Source organism: Ranitomeya variabilis, chromosome 1 (assembly GCF_051348905.1).
Source record: "Ranitomeya variabilis isolate aRanVar5 chromosome 1, aRanVar5.hap1, whole genome shotgun sequence".
NCBI lineage: Eukaryota > Metazoa > Chordata > Amphibia > Anura > Dendrobatidae > Ranitomeya > Ranitomeya variabilis.
In genome coordinates, this window is record NC_135232.1 from 251,214,373 (window position 1) to 251,229,498 (window position 15,126).

General features: G+C 40.5%; 2 protein-coding genes across 14 annotated transcripts in view; both read left to right on the forward strand.

Annotated features, from left to right (window-relative positions):
• Positions 1–15,126, forward strand: part of LOC143812727 (E1A-binding protein p400-like) — a 220,183-nt gene that overhangs the window by 15,618 nt on the left and 189,439 nt on the right. The gene's annotated exons all lie outside the window — the stretch shown is intronic.
• Positions 6,263–10,267, forward strand: LOC143793621 (uncharacterized). Its single transcript, XM_077280682.1, has 3 exons — positions 6,263–6,371; positions 6,454–7,479; positions 10,258–10,267. The coding sequence occupies exons 2-3, from the start codon at positions 6,503–6,505 to the stop codon at positions 10,265–10,267; spliced, it is 987 nt and encodes a 328-aa protein (XP_077136797.1). The 5' UTR covers positions 6,263–6,371; positions 6,454–6,502.

Genomic DNA, 15,126 nt, shown 5'->3' on the forward strand with positions numbered 1-15,126 from the left:
TAATTCTAATAGAATAAAGTCATCTACAGTATACTCCCCCAATCATCACAGTTGAGTCAAGTCATTGGCTGCAGCAGGCACATGAAGTTCAATACCAGTTAAATGTTTGGGCCCACTTATTAATGCAGTGATTTTCCTTCCTATCTGAGTGTGCACATTTTATGTTCAAAATGAAAGCAAAAATATCTCAAAGGAACACATATGGAAACCAGGAGTAAAAAGGCATAGGTGAAATAAACCAGAATATCTTTAAACCTTGGATTTCTCAAACTACCCCCCCCCCCCTTTTACTGCTATGACAACTTTCCATCCCCTTGGCATTGTCTCAAGCGACTTCATTAGGTAGTCATCTAGAATGGCGTTCCAATTTACATGTATGCATTATCAAGAGTTCATTTGTAGATTCACATGTTTCAGAAAGTGTTTGCAACCATCAAGTGTGTTTTACAGAGGCAGCGTTGGTACACCGTTTCATACAGTGTGATGAGCTGTATTCCACAACTGTTCTAAGACAGAATATAACAAAAACCACTTAGTAAAAAGAACAGTCCATCATTACTTTTAAGACAAGAAGGTCAGTCCAAATCATGGCTGGAACCTTGAAGTTATCAGCAAGTGCAGTAACGTAAATCATCAGTCACTGTTTTGAAATGATTTGGCTCTCATGGGGATCGACCCAGGAAAGACACTAAGAATTACCTCTGCTGCAGAGGATAAGTTCATCAAAGTTACCATCCTCAGAAAACACAAATTGACAACACCTCAGATAATAGTCTTCATAAATGATTCACAGATAACAAGTAGCAGACACACCTCAACATTGATGATCTTTTTAATCATAGACCTGAGACGGGGACAAGGGGGCATCCTCTACGTCTGGAGGAAAGAAGGTTTAAGCATAATAACAGACGCGGATTCTTTACTGTAAGAGCAGTGAGACTATGGAACTCTCTGCCATATGATGTTGTAATGAGTGATTCGTTACTTAAATTTAAGAGGGGACTGGATACCTTTCTGGAAAAGTATAATGTTACAGGGTATATACACTAGATTCCTTGATAGGGCGTTGATCCAGGGAACTAGTCTGATTGCCGTAGGTGGAGTCGGGAAGGAATTTTTTTCCCCAATGTGGAGCTTACTCTTTGCCACGTGGGTTTTTTTTTGCCTTCCTCTGGATCAACATGTTAGGGCATGTTAGGTTAGGCTATGGGTTGAACTAGATGGACTTAAAGTCTTCCTTCAACCTTAATAACTATGTAATAACTATGTAACTATGTAACATTAGCTGTCGAGAAAAGACTTCAAGAAGTAGACCATTATGGTCAAATTGCTGCAAAGAAGCCACCACTGAGGACCGCAAACAAGAAGCGCGTTATTTCAGCCAAGCAATGCAAGGACTGGATATTAGGTCAGAGGAAATCTGTACTGAGATTTTTTTTTTTTATCTCCACTGCCATGGCTCTGGGAGATGCCCAAAAATTTGAGGTGTTGCTTCTCCATATATGGTCACTAACTTGAAACATGGAGGAGGAAGTGTGATGTGTAGGGATTAGTGAAGAGCGAATGTGCTTGGAAAAGGTGCTATCTGAGCATGCTCATGAATTAACAGCGTGACTTCAGCGTGCTCGAAAAATTTGTTAGAGTCCCTGCTCCTGCATGTCTCACTATTGTTCGACAGCAACAATGGATGCAGAGATTGCCTAACAAACAGGTAGTCACTGCATGTGTTGCAGCTGTCGAACAGCCACGAGACATGCAGCCGCAGGGACTAGAATATACAGTTAGGTCCATATATATTTGGACAGAGGCAACATTTTTCTATTTTTGGTTATAGACATTAACACAATGCATTTTAAACAAAACAATTCAGATGCAGTTGAAGACAATGAAAAATATACACGGCACTCAAGGTTCCTGTGTGGTGCTCAAGTCGGGTTTCCAGCCCCTCAATCCAATACTCAAAAATACTTGGCACTCAGAAGAATATTTTGCAAGTTGATTATTCCATTTATTTGTACATCCAGTTTAGACAATTTGAACGTTTTCGGTCCATACATCAGACCTTCATCAGAAATGTCTTTTTAACAAACTGGTGGATATAATGTGGAAGGGTATAACCAGGCCTAGACAGGCCAGAGCTGGGTGACCCGGGATACGGCAGGGAGGCTGACAGCCAGGTTGCCTCACTGTGCCTGGATAGGTGATGCTGTGAGGAGGCGCCGATCTGCTGCTGTATGTGGCGCTTAAAACGCCAGCTACGTGGCGTGGAAGCTGCAAGTCCCGGGCACCCGGGACTTGCAGCTTCCACGCCACGTAGCTGGCGTTTTAAGCGCCACATACAGCAGCAGATCGGCGCCTCCTCACAGCATCACCTATCCAGGCACAGTGAGGCAACCTGGCTGTCAGCCTCCCTGCCGTATCCCGGGTCACCCAGCTCTGGCCTGTCTAGGCCTGGTTATACCCTTCCACATTATATCCACCAGTTTGTTAAAAAGACATTTCTGATGAAGGTCTGATGTATGGACCGAAAACGTTCAAATTGTCTAAACTGGATGTACAAATAAATGGAATAATCAACTTGCAAAATATTCTTCTGAGTGCCAAGTATTTTTGAGTATCAGATGCAGTTGAAGTTCAGACTTTTAGCTTTCATTTGAGGCTATCCACATTAAAATTGGATGAAGGGTTTAGGATTTTCAGCGCCTTAACATGTGCCACCCTGTTTTTAAAGGGACCAAAAGTAATTGGACAATTGACTCCAAGGCTATTTCATGGACAGGTGTGGGCAATCCCTTTAAGTCATTCTCAATTAAGCAGATAAAAGACCTGGAGTTGATTTGAGGTGTGGTGCTTGCATTTGGAAGGTATTGCTGTGAAGTAAGCATACGGTCAAAGGAGCTCTCCATGCAGGTGAAACAAGCCAGACTTAAGCTGTGAAAACAGAAAAAACCCATCCGAGAAATTGCTACAATATTAGGAGTGGCAAAATCTATAGTTTGGTACAACCTGAGAAAGAAAGAAAGCACTGGTGAACTCATCAATGCAAAAAGACCTGGGCGCCCACGGAAGACAACAGTGGTGGATGATCGCAGAATAATCTCCATGGTGAAGAGAAACCCCTTCACAACAGCCAACCAAGTGAACAACACTCTCCAAGAGGTCGGCGTATCAATATCCAAATCTACCATAAAGAGAAGACTGCATGAAAGTAAATACAGAGGGTTCACTGCACGGTGCAAGCAACTCATAAGCATCAAGAATAAAAAGGCTAGACTGGACTTTGCTAAAAAACATCTAAAAAAGCCAGCACAGTTCTGGAAGAGCATTCTTTGGACAGATGAAACCAAGATCAACGTCTACCAGAATGATTGAAAGAGAAAAGTATGGCGAAGGCGTGGTACAGCTCATGATCCAAAGCATACCACATCATCTGTAAAACACGGCAGAGGCAGTGTGATGGTTTGGGCATGCATGGCTGCCAGTGGCACTGGGTCACTAGTGTTTATTGATGATGTGACACAGGACAGAAGCAGCCGAATGAATTCTGAGGTATTCAGAGCCATGCTGTGTGCTCAGATCCAGCCAAATGCAGCCAACCTGATTGGTCGTCATTTCATACTACAGATGACAATGACCCAAAACATAAAGCCAAAGCAACCCAGGAGTTTATTAAAGCAAAGAAGTGGAATATTCTTGAATGGCCAAGTCAGTCACCTGATCTCAACCCAATTGAGCATGCATTTCACTTGTTAAAGACTAAACTTCAGACAGAAAGGCCCATAAACAAACAGCAACTTAAAACCACCGCAGTGAAGGCCTGGCAGAGCATCAAAAAGGAGGAAACACAGCGTCTGGTGATGTCCATGAGTTCAAGACTTCAGGCAGTCATTGCCAACAAAGGGTTTTCAACCAAGTACTAGAAATGAACATTTTATTTAAAATTATTGAATCTGTCCAATTACTTTTGGTCCCTTTAAAAACAGGGTGGCACATGTTAAGGAGCTGAAACTCCTAAACCCTTCATCCAATTTTAATGTGGATACCCTCAAATGAAAGCTGAAAGTCTGAACTTCAACTGCATCTGAATTGTTTTGTTTAAAATTCATTGTGGTAATGTCTATAACCAAAATTAGAAAAATGTTGTCTCTGTCCAAATATATATGGACCTAACTGTATTATTCGAGCACACTCAAGACACTCTGTTAGTACACGAGCATGCTCGGATAGCACCTTATCCAAGCACAGTCGCTCATCACTAGTGGGGATGCTTTGCTGTTGACATTGATGGGGGTTTATTCTAAATACAAGGCATTCTTACCCAGCATTCCTACCATAGCATTCTGCAACAACTTGACATGCCATCTGGTTTACACTTAGTGGAACCATCATTTGTGTTGCAAAAAGCACACCTCCAGACTATGTAAGGGATATCTTTCCAAGAAGAAGAACTGTGGTAGAGTGCTGTGTCAGATGCCATGGGCTCCACAAACACCTGAACTCAACCTTGTTGGAGATGGTTTGGGATGAGTTGAACAGTAGAGTGAAGACAAATAAATGTTCAGCACTTCTGGAAATGCCTTCAAAACTGTTAGAAGCTATTCTAGGTGACGAAGCTGTTTGAGAAAATGCCAAGGATGTGTCTGAACCAGTTTTTCGACGCATGGGAGAACTTTGATGCTAAGGATTAACACATATATTGTGGTTTGTTTCACATGTGTTTCTCTACTTGTTTCCATATCTGTTTTCTACCCTTTAGTCTGAATGTACAATCTGCACATTCCAATAAGTAGAAGGAAAACCAATCTGTGAAAACTTTTGACTAGTATTATATAGGGGACTTTATCCTTAGAGTCAGGTACACAACAAGAATTATGCGGAAAGGCCAGGGCTTTGCCATCCAATGTTAGACCAGATGCTTGACCTAAAAGTGTGATGTGACTTTCACACAGTTTGTTAGCCAACTTTTTCTACCTCTAGTTATACTAAGTAGGTAAGTAAATACTTTTTCATGTTGGTAATTCATAGTTTGAAACATCTGTTCTACTTGCTCTCTCCTTTTCATATTGAAATACCCAGTGAGTTTTTTGCGTTGTTTCTGTTGCTCATCTTTAAAACTGTGCACCCTGAACCGTTGTATAAATTGGACTTAGTAATTTTTTCAACATGCTAGATTTAGTGTGAGTGACTTAAGAGCAGTTCTTATGTCTACATTTCCATAAACAATACTACGATCTCGAAACATATGTATAAAGGATCGAGTTGACGAGATCCATAGTTAAAAATATTTTTTTATTAATTTAGTCCCCTACTTTACATTTTTGCTTGTTTTTTTTGTTACTGTTTTAACTATATGTGATTTTAATAAAAAATGTTTTTTTTTACCATGGATTTCTTCTCAACTGGATCCTTTATGCATGTGGTTCACGCTTGTAGCATTGTTTAAGGTATAAGAAGTGCCATTGATATTGCTAGCGGATATTAGAGTTTGACTAGTCTCCCTTTCCATTGCTGACGTCCCACAGCAGTAGAAGAGTAGTGGGGAGGCCTCACATTTCACCCCTTGTAGTGCAAAGGCTGAAATTCGCAGTGACAGCTGCAACCTAAGTTGACATTCTGCAGATCTCCAACCTGCAGCTCCTTTCAATTTACGCTGTGGATTTCCTAAAATCTCATGTATCACGCTGGCACTATAAAAAGTATCACATTTTCTGCCAGGTGATAGTTACTTGAATACTGTTGAAATATACTAACACTTATTTAAAATTCTACATCGGTACTGGGATATGTCTATATAATTTCCAGGCTTAAAGCCTAAGGCTGTGTTGATACTGTCGCCATAAGCTTAGGTCAGAGACTGTGGGCATTTTCATATAACCCTACCATAAGAAGGAAATCATATATGTTTGCAGGGCTGTGGAGTCGGAGTCAGAGTTAGTTTTGGTTGGAGTCGAAGTCGGTAAAAATGTACCGACTCCGACTCAAGCTTTAAAAAAAATGTATTAATATTTCATAATTGAACTTCCATATGAATTTTATAAATGTTACTCAAATATATATGTTCCATCAAACTATGAACAACAGTGATAAGCAGTTCTGCTGGAGATAGAGACATTTCTTACTTCTTGTGTGTCACTGTTCTCCACTGCCCTTATCTAATCTTATACTTGGTTAACCTCATGCTGCCCCAACCCCCCTACTTATAATGTATGAAACTGAAAGTGAAAATGTGTTGCAAATTCTTAGTAGTAAAGCTCCTCCTCTAGACTAGATGTTTACTAGGTGTGCGTCTTCCAAGCATCTCACAGCTGCTACTCAGAAGAGGAAGACTGTAAGAAGTATTATCCTTTCAACAAACTTTGCATCAGTTAACTGTGAGTACATGAGGAATAACAGTATTACTGACCACTATATCAGTTGTACGAACTGGCAATAATTTTCTGCAATTGTTTTTAGGAAAAACAATTGTCATTTGGATTGTGAATGCAGAATTAAAAACCTGAGAATGTCAAAGAAGTGTCACATTAAATCAGCTGTATTTGAACATTTCACCATCACTCAAGATATAAAACATTATGTCTGTCAGTGTATGACAAATGATCCAGACGAAAACAAATGCTGTGAAGCCAAGATCAGTGCATATTCAGGCAAAGATAAAAATGCTCCTACCAGAGCTTCTAATCTAAAGAGACATTTACAGCGCTTTCATCCAGAAGTACTGAAAGCAGTGGATGAGAAAGACTGCATCCAAACCAATGAACCAGTGCCCAGCTCTTCCAGCCAAACAAAGGAGCAGAGAACTTTGCAGCCATCAGTTGCAAGATATTTTGTCAGTGACAAAGTTACTGTGACAATGACGGTAGATACATTTAAAAAACAGATCATAGAGCTTGTTGTAAAGGATAGTGTGCCTATTTCGTTATTTTTACGACCAGCTTTTATGTGTCTGAATGGGGAAATGGCCCGCAAGCTTGGTATTTCTCTGGAGAGAGAGAGTATTAGAAAATTAGTAATCGAAGAAGCTTTTAAACAAAAGGAAGAACTTAAAAAAACTCTCAAGGGATGCTTTCTGTTTCTTAAAATGGATGCCTGCACACGTCACAGAGTGAACTATTTTGCCATCAATGTCCGATTTGTTTGTGACAAAAATGAAATAGTTACCAAGACATTGGCAGTAAAAGACACCAAAGCTCATCACACCAGTGAGTTTCTTCAGGTCTTGGTGGAAAAGGTTCTGCAAGACTATGAACTTAAAAAAGAGCAAGTTCTTTCTGTCGTAACTGACAATGCTTCAAATATGATAAGTACTATTAAGCTAATGAATGAGAGTAATGATGGTGATCAGCAGCTAGAAGAACATTCTGGGTCCACAGACACAGAAATGTTTGAAATAGAGGAACACAGTATTGTAACTGAGGAGCAAACTGAAGTTGCTTCAGATGGACAGCAACATGATAGTTTAGATCATCTTGTTGAAACTGTGTCAATATGTTCTTTCTTTCATCACATGCGCTGTGTTGTGCATACGCTACAGCTGGCTATAAGAGACAGTCTGCAAGAAGGACATGCTGCTGCACTGATTGGCAAGGTGAGAAAATTGGCTACTGTTGCCGGAACCCCTAAAGTTGACTCAATTTTGAAGAGACGTGCTGGAAAAGGGGCAATTATTGATCAAGCCACACGATGGGGCAGTACTTACATAATGATTCAGCGCTTGGTTGAACTGAAAACCTTTCTTGTAGACATGGCTAACCCTCAACTGACGCTAAATGAAAGTCAGTGGAATCAGTTGACTGAGCTGGAAAAATTGCTAGAGCACCCATTTACAGTGACTAAAAAATTACAAGCAGAGGACTTAACTCCAGGTATTTTCTTAAAGGAGTGGAAGAACCTGATGTTTCGCCTGTCCCAAAGAGGAGGGTTAATTGCAAGTGGCATTGCTACATCAATGAAACGGAGAGAGGAACTACTATTACAAAATAACATTCTTTTGGCAGCTGTTTATGTAGACCCAATGCATCGGATTCTTCTAGATGATCAACAGCTAACTAAAGGAAAAGAAGCTCTGTTTGAAATAGCAGTAAGGATGAAAGGGTTGCAGAACAGTCAGGAGGAACAAGAAGAATTTGGTTGTCCTGCCACATCTTCACCCTCATCAACTGATGAGGAATTTAATTTCGAAAAATATTTGGATCACAAGGACCGTGCAAAGCGTTCCTGCATAGAAGAAGAGTCATCCCCATCAAAGAACATAGCCAGTACATTTCAGTAGAATTTTTCATGTGCACTAAAAGAAATTGAGAAATTTGACCGTTCATCAAAAATAACAGTGCAACAAGCGATTCCTCTGTATCCTGACATTGTCAGAGATGTTGCCTGAGTGGTTACTGCTTTGCCACCAACCCAAATTAGTGTAGAGAGGTTGTTCTCTGCTCTCAAAATAATTAGATCAGATTTGAGGGCATCCATGAAGGAGGATCTGACAGAGGCAATACTTTTCTGAGGACAAATTTATAGATTTCTTCTTATTAACTGCATAACAGTGTTTATTGCATATTTACTTACAAGAGTTTATAAAAGTTTATAAAAGTTATTTGCTATATTCTAATTGTATTCTAATAAATATAGTTTTTGCTCTAAGTGGTCTGATTACTTATATGATGGTGAGAAACTGAATAAGCACGATGTTAATATTTTACAACAGTAAATTTATTGTTACGAATTGGCCATTTATGAAGGAGTCGGAGCCGGAGTCGGAGTCGGAACCTGATAAAATCCAGGAGTCTGAGTCGGAGTCGCAACTGTGGCTTACCGACTCCACAGCCCTGTGTTTGTCCACCATAATGCATATCACTTCAGTTACGTATATATCCAGCATACTGTGATTTAATATACCGTAATCACAAAAAGAAATATCTATGAATTCCTAAAACCCAAATTTTTTTTAGATGGCATATTAAAAAAAATTCTACACAATTTTAAAACCCCTGTAAAACAAACAATATCTCTGTAAGGATTACAAAGAAGAAAAAAAGGCAATAATTTTATCAATTTATGCACAGGGGCAAGGGGACACACCTGTCTGCAGCATTGGCAAAGACTCCCCAATGGCACTTTAAACCCCAGAATCCAATTAATTCCAAAAAATACCTCTGATTGAACTTAGGGGAGAATTAAAATGCCTGTGTATACTATTAAAATCTGAAAAGTGGTGCAAACCTCAACTAATGTACGTGGATCACAATTTATAGATCTGCGCTAGCGAGCGTATATATACATTGATGAGATTGTAGCCCGCATGAGCAATGTGACCATTGCAAAAAAAAAGGCAGACGTGATCAATACCTGTGTAGAGAAGGTTATATACAGGGCTGTGTGTTGTGGATTCTGTTTGTGGGCTCCCTCTGGTGGTTACTGCTGGTACTGGGTGACTTTGGTGGGTTGCGGCCTTTGGTTTCCACCTGTCCATCAGAGGCTGGGTGGTTCCTATTTTACCTGGCCTTTCTGTCATTCCCTTGCCGGCTATCAATGTATTCAGATGTGCTCTGTTTGGTTCCTGCCTACCTGCTCCCAGATCTTTCAGGATAAGCTAAGTGCTGATTTTCAGTTGTTGGTTTTTTGTCCAGCTTGCTTATTATGTCTCTATGCTAGCTGGTAGCTCTAGTGGACTGAGGTTCTCCCCATGTGCCATGAGTTGGCACATGGGTTCTTGTAATCTCAGGATGGTTTTTTGATTAGGGTTTTTTGCTGACCGCTCAGACCCCTTTTGTATCGTTCTGCTTTCTAGTTTACAGCGGGCCTCAATTTGCTGAACGTATATATATCATCTCTATGTGTGTGCCTTCCTCTCATTTCACCGTCAATACATGTGGGGGGCAACTATACCTTTTGGGGTTCATTCCTCTGGAGGCAAGTGAGGTCTTTATTTTCTCTGCAGTACTAGTTAGCTCTTAGGCTGGTGCGTGGCGTCTAGAACCAACGTAGGCACGCTCCCTGGCTATCTCTAGTTGCGTTTGTCAGGCGTAGGGCAGCGGTCAGCCCAGGTTCCATCACCCTAGAGCTCGTCCGATATTTTGTATTACTTTGCTTGTCCCTTGCTATCCCTAGCCATTGGGATTCATGACAGCTGTGGAGTTGGCTATATGCACTAGCAGGATAGTATTGCATGCATTGATAAAATTATTACCTTTTTTCTTCTTTATAATTACCATCTGCATGCAGAATGTTGATGTCCTTACTGAGGTATTCCATGTTTTATAGGTGTTTTTAAGTTGTGTGTAATTTTTTAATATACTATATATAAAATTTGGGTTTTTATGAATTCATAGATTTTTTTTTTGTGGTTATATTAAATCACAGTATTTTGGACATACACATAAGACGGGGTAAATGTAATATGATGGATTTAGCAGGGCATTGTGGTTTCCATTATAAAGTAAAGCCACAATAGTAGTCTGAATACAGCGAAAAAAACAAACAGAAAATATGATCACACTTATAATAATAATAATCTTTATTTTTATATCGCGCTAACATATTCCGCAGCGCTTTACAGGTTGCACACACATTATCGTCACTGTCCCCGTTGGGGCTCACAATCTAAATTCCCTATCAGTATGTCTTTGGAATGTGGGAGGAAACCGGAGTACCCAGAGGAAACCCACGCAAACACGGAGAGAACATACAAACTCTTTGCAGATGTTGTCCTTGGTGGGGCTTGAACCCAGGACTCCAGCGATGCAAAGGCTGCTGTGCTATCCACTGCGCCACCGTACTGCCCATACACTTTCCGTGTAGTGCAGCCTCCGAGTTTGAACCTGTACAATGGCATGTAAAATTACTGTTATTGTGAACAGTTAAGTAAGTTGAAGATCAAATGACCTCTAAAAGGACTAAAGTTAAAGATGATACATTTCCTTTGCATTTAAGGCAAAAAAAATGCATATTTTAATTTTTTACATTTTAAAAATTACAAGAAGGAATATGGGCCAGTTCAAAATTTTGGCACCCTTAGGGTTTGTGTGCTCAGATAATTTTGATGAAGGTTTCAGACCTTAATTAGCCTGTTATGGTTATGGCTTGTTCACTGTCATCTTTAGGAAAGGCCAGGGGATGCAAATTTCTCAGGTTTCTAAAAAAGGTGTGTCCAAACTTTTGGTCTGTACTGTATTTTTGTATTTTAAGTTAATTATTTGTTTGAATATCACATTGCTTTCTGTGGGCGACAAAACTTTTGGCTTGCCAAAATCTGACCATTCTGTGTCCATTGACTGATCAATATTTCTGCATTGATGCCAGTTTATTTTCTTATCCTAAACCACATTTCAGAGGGTTTCAGCTTACAAAATAATAATTTATACAAGCAATGGATGAATTTAACCCCTTAATCCCATATGACGTACTATCCCATCAAGGTGACCTGGGACTTAATTCCCAGTGACGGGATAGTACGTCATATGCGATCGGCCGTGCTCACGGGGGGAGCGTGGACGATCGCGGCCGGGTGTCAGCTGACTATGTGACTGACTATGTGCCAGGAGCGGTCACGGACCGCCCCCGGCACATTAACCCCCGGCACACTGCGATCAAACATGATCGCAGTGTTCCGGCGGTATAGGGAAGCATCGCGCAGGAAGGGGGCTCCCTGCGTGCTTCCCTAAGACCCTCGGAGCAACGCGATGTGATCGCGTTGCTCCGAGCGTCTCTTACCTCCTCTCCCTGCAGGCCCCGGATCCAAAATGGCCGCGGGGCTGCATCCGGGTCCTGCAGGGAGGTGGCTTACCAAGCGCCTGCTCAGAGCAGGCGCTGGTAAACCTGCAGCACTGTAAGTCAGATCGCTGATCTGACAGAGTGCTGTGCAAACTGTCAGATCAGCGATCTGTGATGTCCCCCTCTGGGACAAAGTAAAAAAGTAAAAAAAAAAATTTCCACGTGTTAAAAAAATAAATTCCTAAATAAAGAAAAAAAAAAATATTCCCATAAATACATTTCTTTATCTAAATAAAAAAAACAAAACAATAAAAGTACACATATTTAGTATCGCCGCGTCCGTAATGACCCGACCTATAAAACTGTCCCACTAGTTAACCCCTTCAGTGAACAACGTAAAAAAAAAGAAAACAGGCAAACACCAACGCTTTATTATCATACTGCTGAACAAAAAGTGGAATAACACGCGATCAAAAAGACAGATATAAATAACCATGGTACCGCTGAAAATGTCATCTTGTCCCGCAAAAAACGAGCCGCCATACAGCATCATCAGCGAAAAAATAAAAAAGTTACAGTCCTGAGAATAAAGCGATGCAATAATAATTATTTTTTTCTATAAAATAGTTTTTATTATATAAAAGCGCCAAAACATAAACAAATGACATAAGTGAGGTATCGCTGTAATCGTACTAACCCGAAGAATAAAACTGCTTTATCAATTTTACCAAACGCGGAACGGTATAAACGCCCCCCCCCAAATGAAATTCATGAATAGCTGTTTTTTGGTCACTCTGCCTCACAAAAATCGGAATAAAAAGCGATCAAAAAATGTCACGTGCCCGAAAATGTTACCAATAAAAACGTCAACTCGTCCCGCAAAAAACAAGACCTCACATGACTCTGTGGACCAAAATATGGAAAAATTATAGGTCTCAAAATGTGGAGACGCAAATACTTTTTTGCTATAAAAAGCGTCTTTTAGTGTGTGACGGCTGCCAATCATAAAAATCCGCTATAAAGAAACGCTGTAAAAGTAAATCAAACCCCCCTTCATCACCCCCTTAGTTAGGGAAAAATAATAAAATAAAAAAAAATGTATTTGTTTCCATTTTCCCGTTAGGGTTAGGGTTGGGGCTAGGGTTGGGGCTAAAGTTAGGGTTGGGGCTAAAGTTAGGGTTACAGTTGTGGCTAAAGTTAGGGTTGGGGCTAAAGATAGCGTTAGGGTTTGGATTACATTTACGGTTAGGATTAGGGTTGGGATTAGGGGTATGTCAGGGTTAGGGGTGTGGTTAGGGTTACCGTTGGGATTAGGGTTAGGGGCGTTTGGATTAGGGTTTCAGTTAGAATTGGAGAGTTTCCACTGTTTTGGCAAATCAGGGGCTCTCCAAACGCGACATGGCGTCCGATCTCAATTCCATCCAATTCTGCGTTGAAAAAGTCAAACAGTGCTCCTTCCCTTCCGAGCTCTCCCGTGCGCCCAAACAGGGGTTTACCCCAACATATGGGGTATCAGCGTACTCGGGACAAATTGGACAACAACTCTTGGGTTCCAAGTTCTCTTGTTACCCTTGGGAAAATAAAAATTTGGGGGGCTAAAAATAATTTTTGTGGAAAAAAAAAAGGATTTTTTATTTTCATGGCTCTGGGTTGTAAACTGTAGTGAATCACTTGGGGGTTCAAAGTTCTCACAACACATTTAGATAAGTTCCTTGGGAGGTTTAGTTTCCAATATGGGGTCACTTGTGGGGGGTTTCTACTGTTTGGGTACATCAGGGGCTCTGCAAATGCAATGTGACGCCTGCAGACCAATCCATCTAAGTCTGCATTCCAAATGGCGCTCCTTCCCTTCCGAGCTCTACCATGCGCCCAAACGGTGGTTCCCCCCCACATATGGGGTATCAGCGTACTCAGGACAAATTGGACAACAACTTTTGGGGTCCAATTTATCCTGTTACCCTTGTGAAAATACAAAACTGGGGGCTAAAAAATCATTTTTGTGAAAAAAATTTTATTTTTTTATTTTTACGGCTCTGCATTATAAACTGTAGTGAAACACTTGGGGGTTCAAAGCTCTCAAGGGGGTGACTCTGAAAATGCTCCAGGTACAGTTTGCATGTCATAGTTAGTAATGGTGTCTGTCTTTTTATACTCTTTCTACATCTAGGAGGCCGTATGGCACGATTTTAATATAATACGTAGAGTAGGCCTGCCCCATTATGAGATTGCCGTGAAGTGGCGGGGTAGCTCAAAGAATTGATCAATTATTTGCTAAATGTCTCATATTTGAACTACAGTTAGAATTCAGTAGGTGCATATGCACCATTTGTATTGCGTTCTAACCCTAAGCAGTGCTGGCTTCTCCTTTTTTTTTTTTTTCTTTAACAACTTTTGGGGTCCAATTTATCCTGTTACCCTTGTGAAAATACAAAACTTGGGGCTAAAAAATCATTTTTGTGAAAAAAACTTTTTATTTTTTATTTTTACGGCTCTGCATTATAAACTGTAGTGAAACACTTGGGGGTTCAAAGCTCTCAAAACACATCTAGATAAGTTCCCTGGGGGGTCTAGTTTCCAAAATGGTGTCACTTGTAGGGGGTTTTAATGTTTAGGCACATCAGGGGCTCTCCAAACGCGACATGGTGTCCCATCTCAATTCTAGTCAGTTTTGCATTGAAAAGTCAAACAGTGATCCTTCCCTTCTGAGCTCTACCATGCGCCCAAGCAGTGGTTTACCCCCACATATGGGGTATCGGCGTACTCAGGACAAATTGCACAACAACTTTTGGGGTCCAATTTCCTCTCTTACTCTTGGGAAAATAAAAAATTGGGGGCGAAAAGATCATTTTTGTGAAAAAGTATGATTTTTTATTTTTACGGCTCTGCATTATAAACTTCTGTGAAGCACTTGTTGGGTCAAAGTGCTCACCACACATCTAGATAAGTTCCTTAAGGGGTCTACTTTCCAAAATGGTGTCACTTGTGGGGGGTTTCAATGTTTAGGCACATCAGGGGCTCTCCAAACGCAACATGGCGTCCCATCTCAATTCCAGTCAAATTTGCATTGAAAAGTCAAATGGTGCTCCTTCCATTCCGAGCTCTGCCATGCGCCCAAACAGTGATTTACCCCCACATATGGGGTATCAGCGTACTCAGGACAAATTGTACAACAACTTTTGGGGTCCATTTTCTCCTGTTACCCTTGATAAAATAAAACAAATTGGAGCTGAAATAAATTTTGTGTGAAAAAAAGTTAAATGTTCATTTTTATTTAAACATTCCAAAAATTCCTGTGAAACACCTGAAGGGTTAATAAACTTCTTGAATGTGATTTTGAGCACCTTGAGGGGTGCAGTTTTTAGAATGGTGTCACACTTGGCTATTTTCTATCATATAGACCCCTCAAAATGACTTCAAATG

Bases quoted from the DNA above. Each gene is read 5' to 3' on its own strand.
- LOC143793621 (XM_077280682.1), top strand. From the start codon at position 6,503: ATGTCAAAGAAGTGTCACATTAAATCAGCTGTATTTGAACATTTCACC.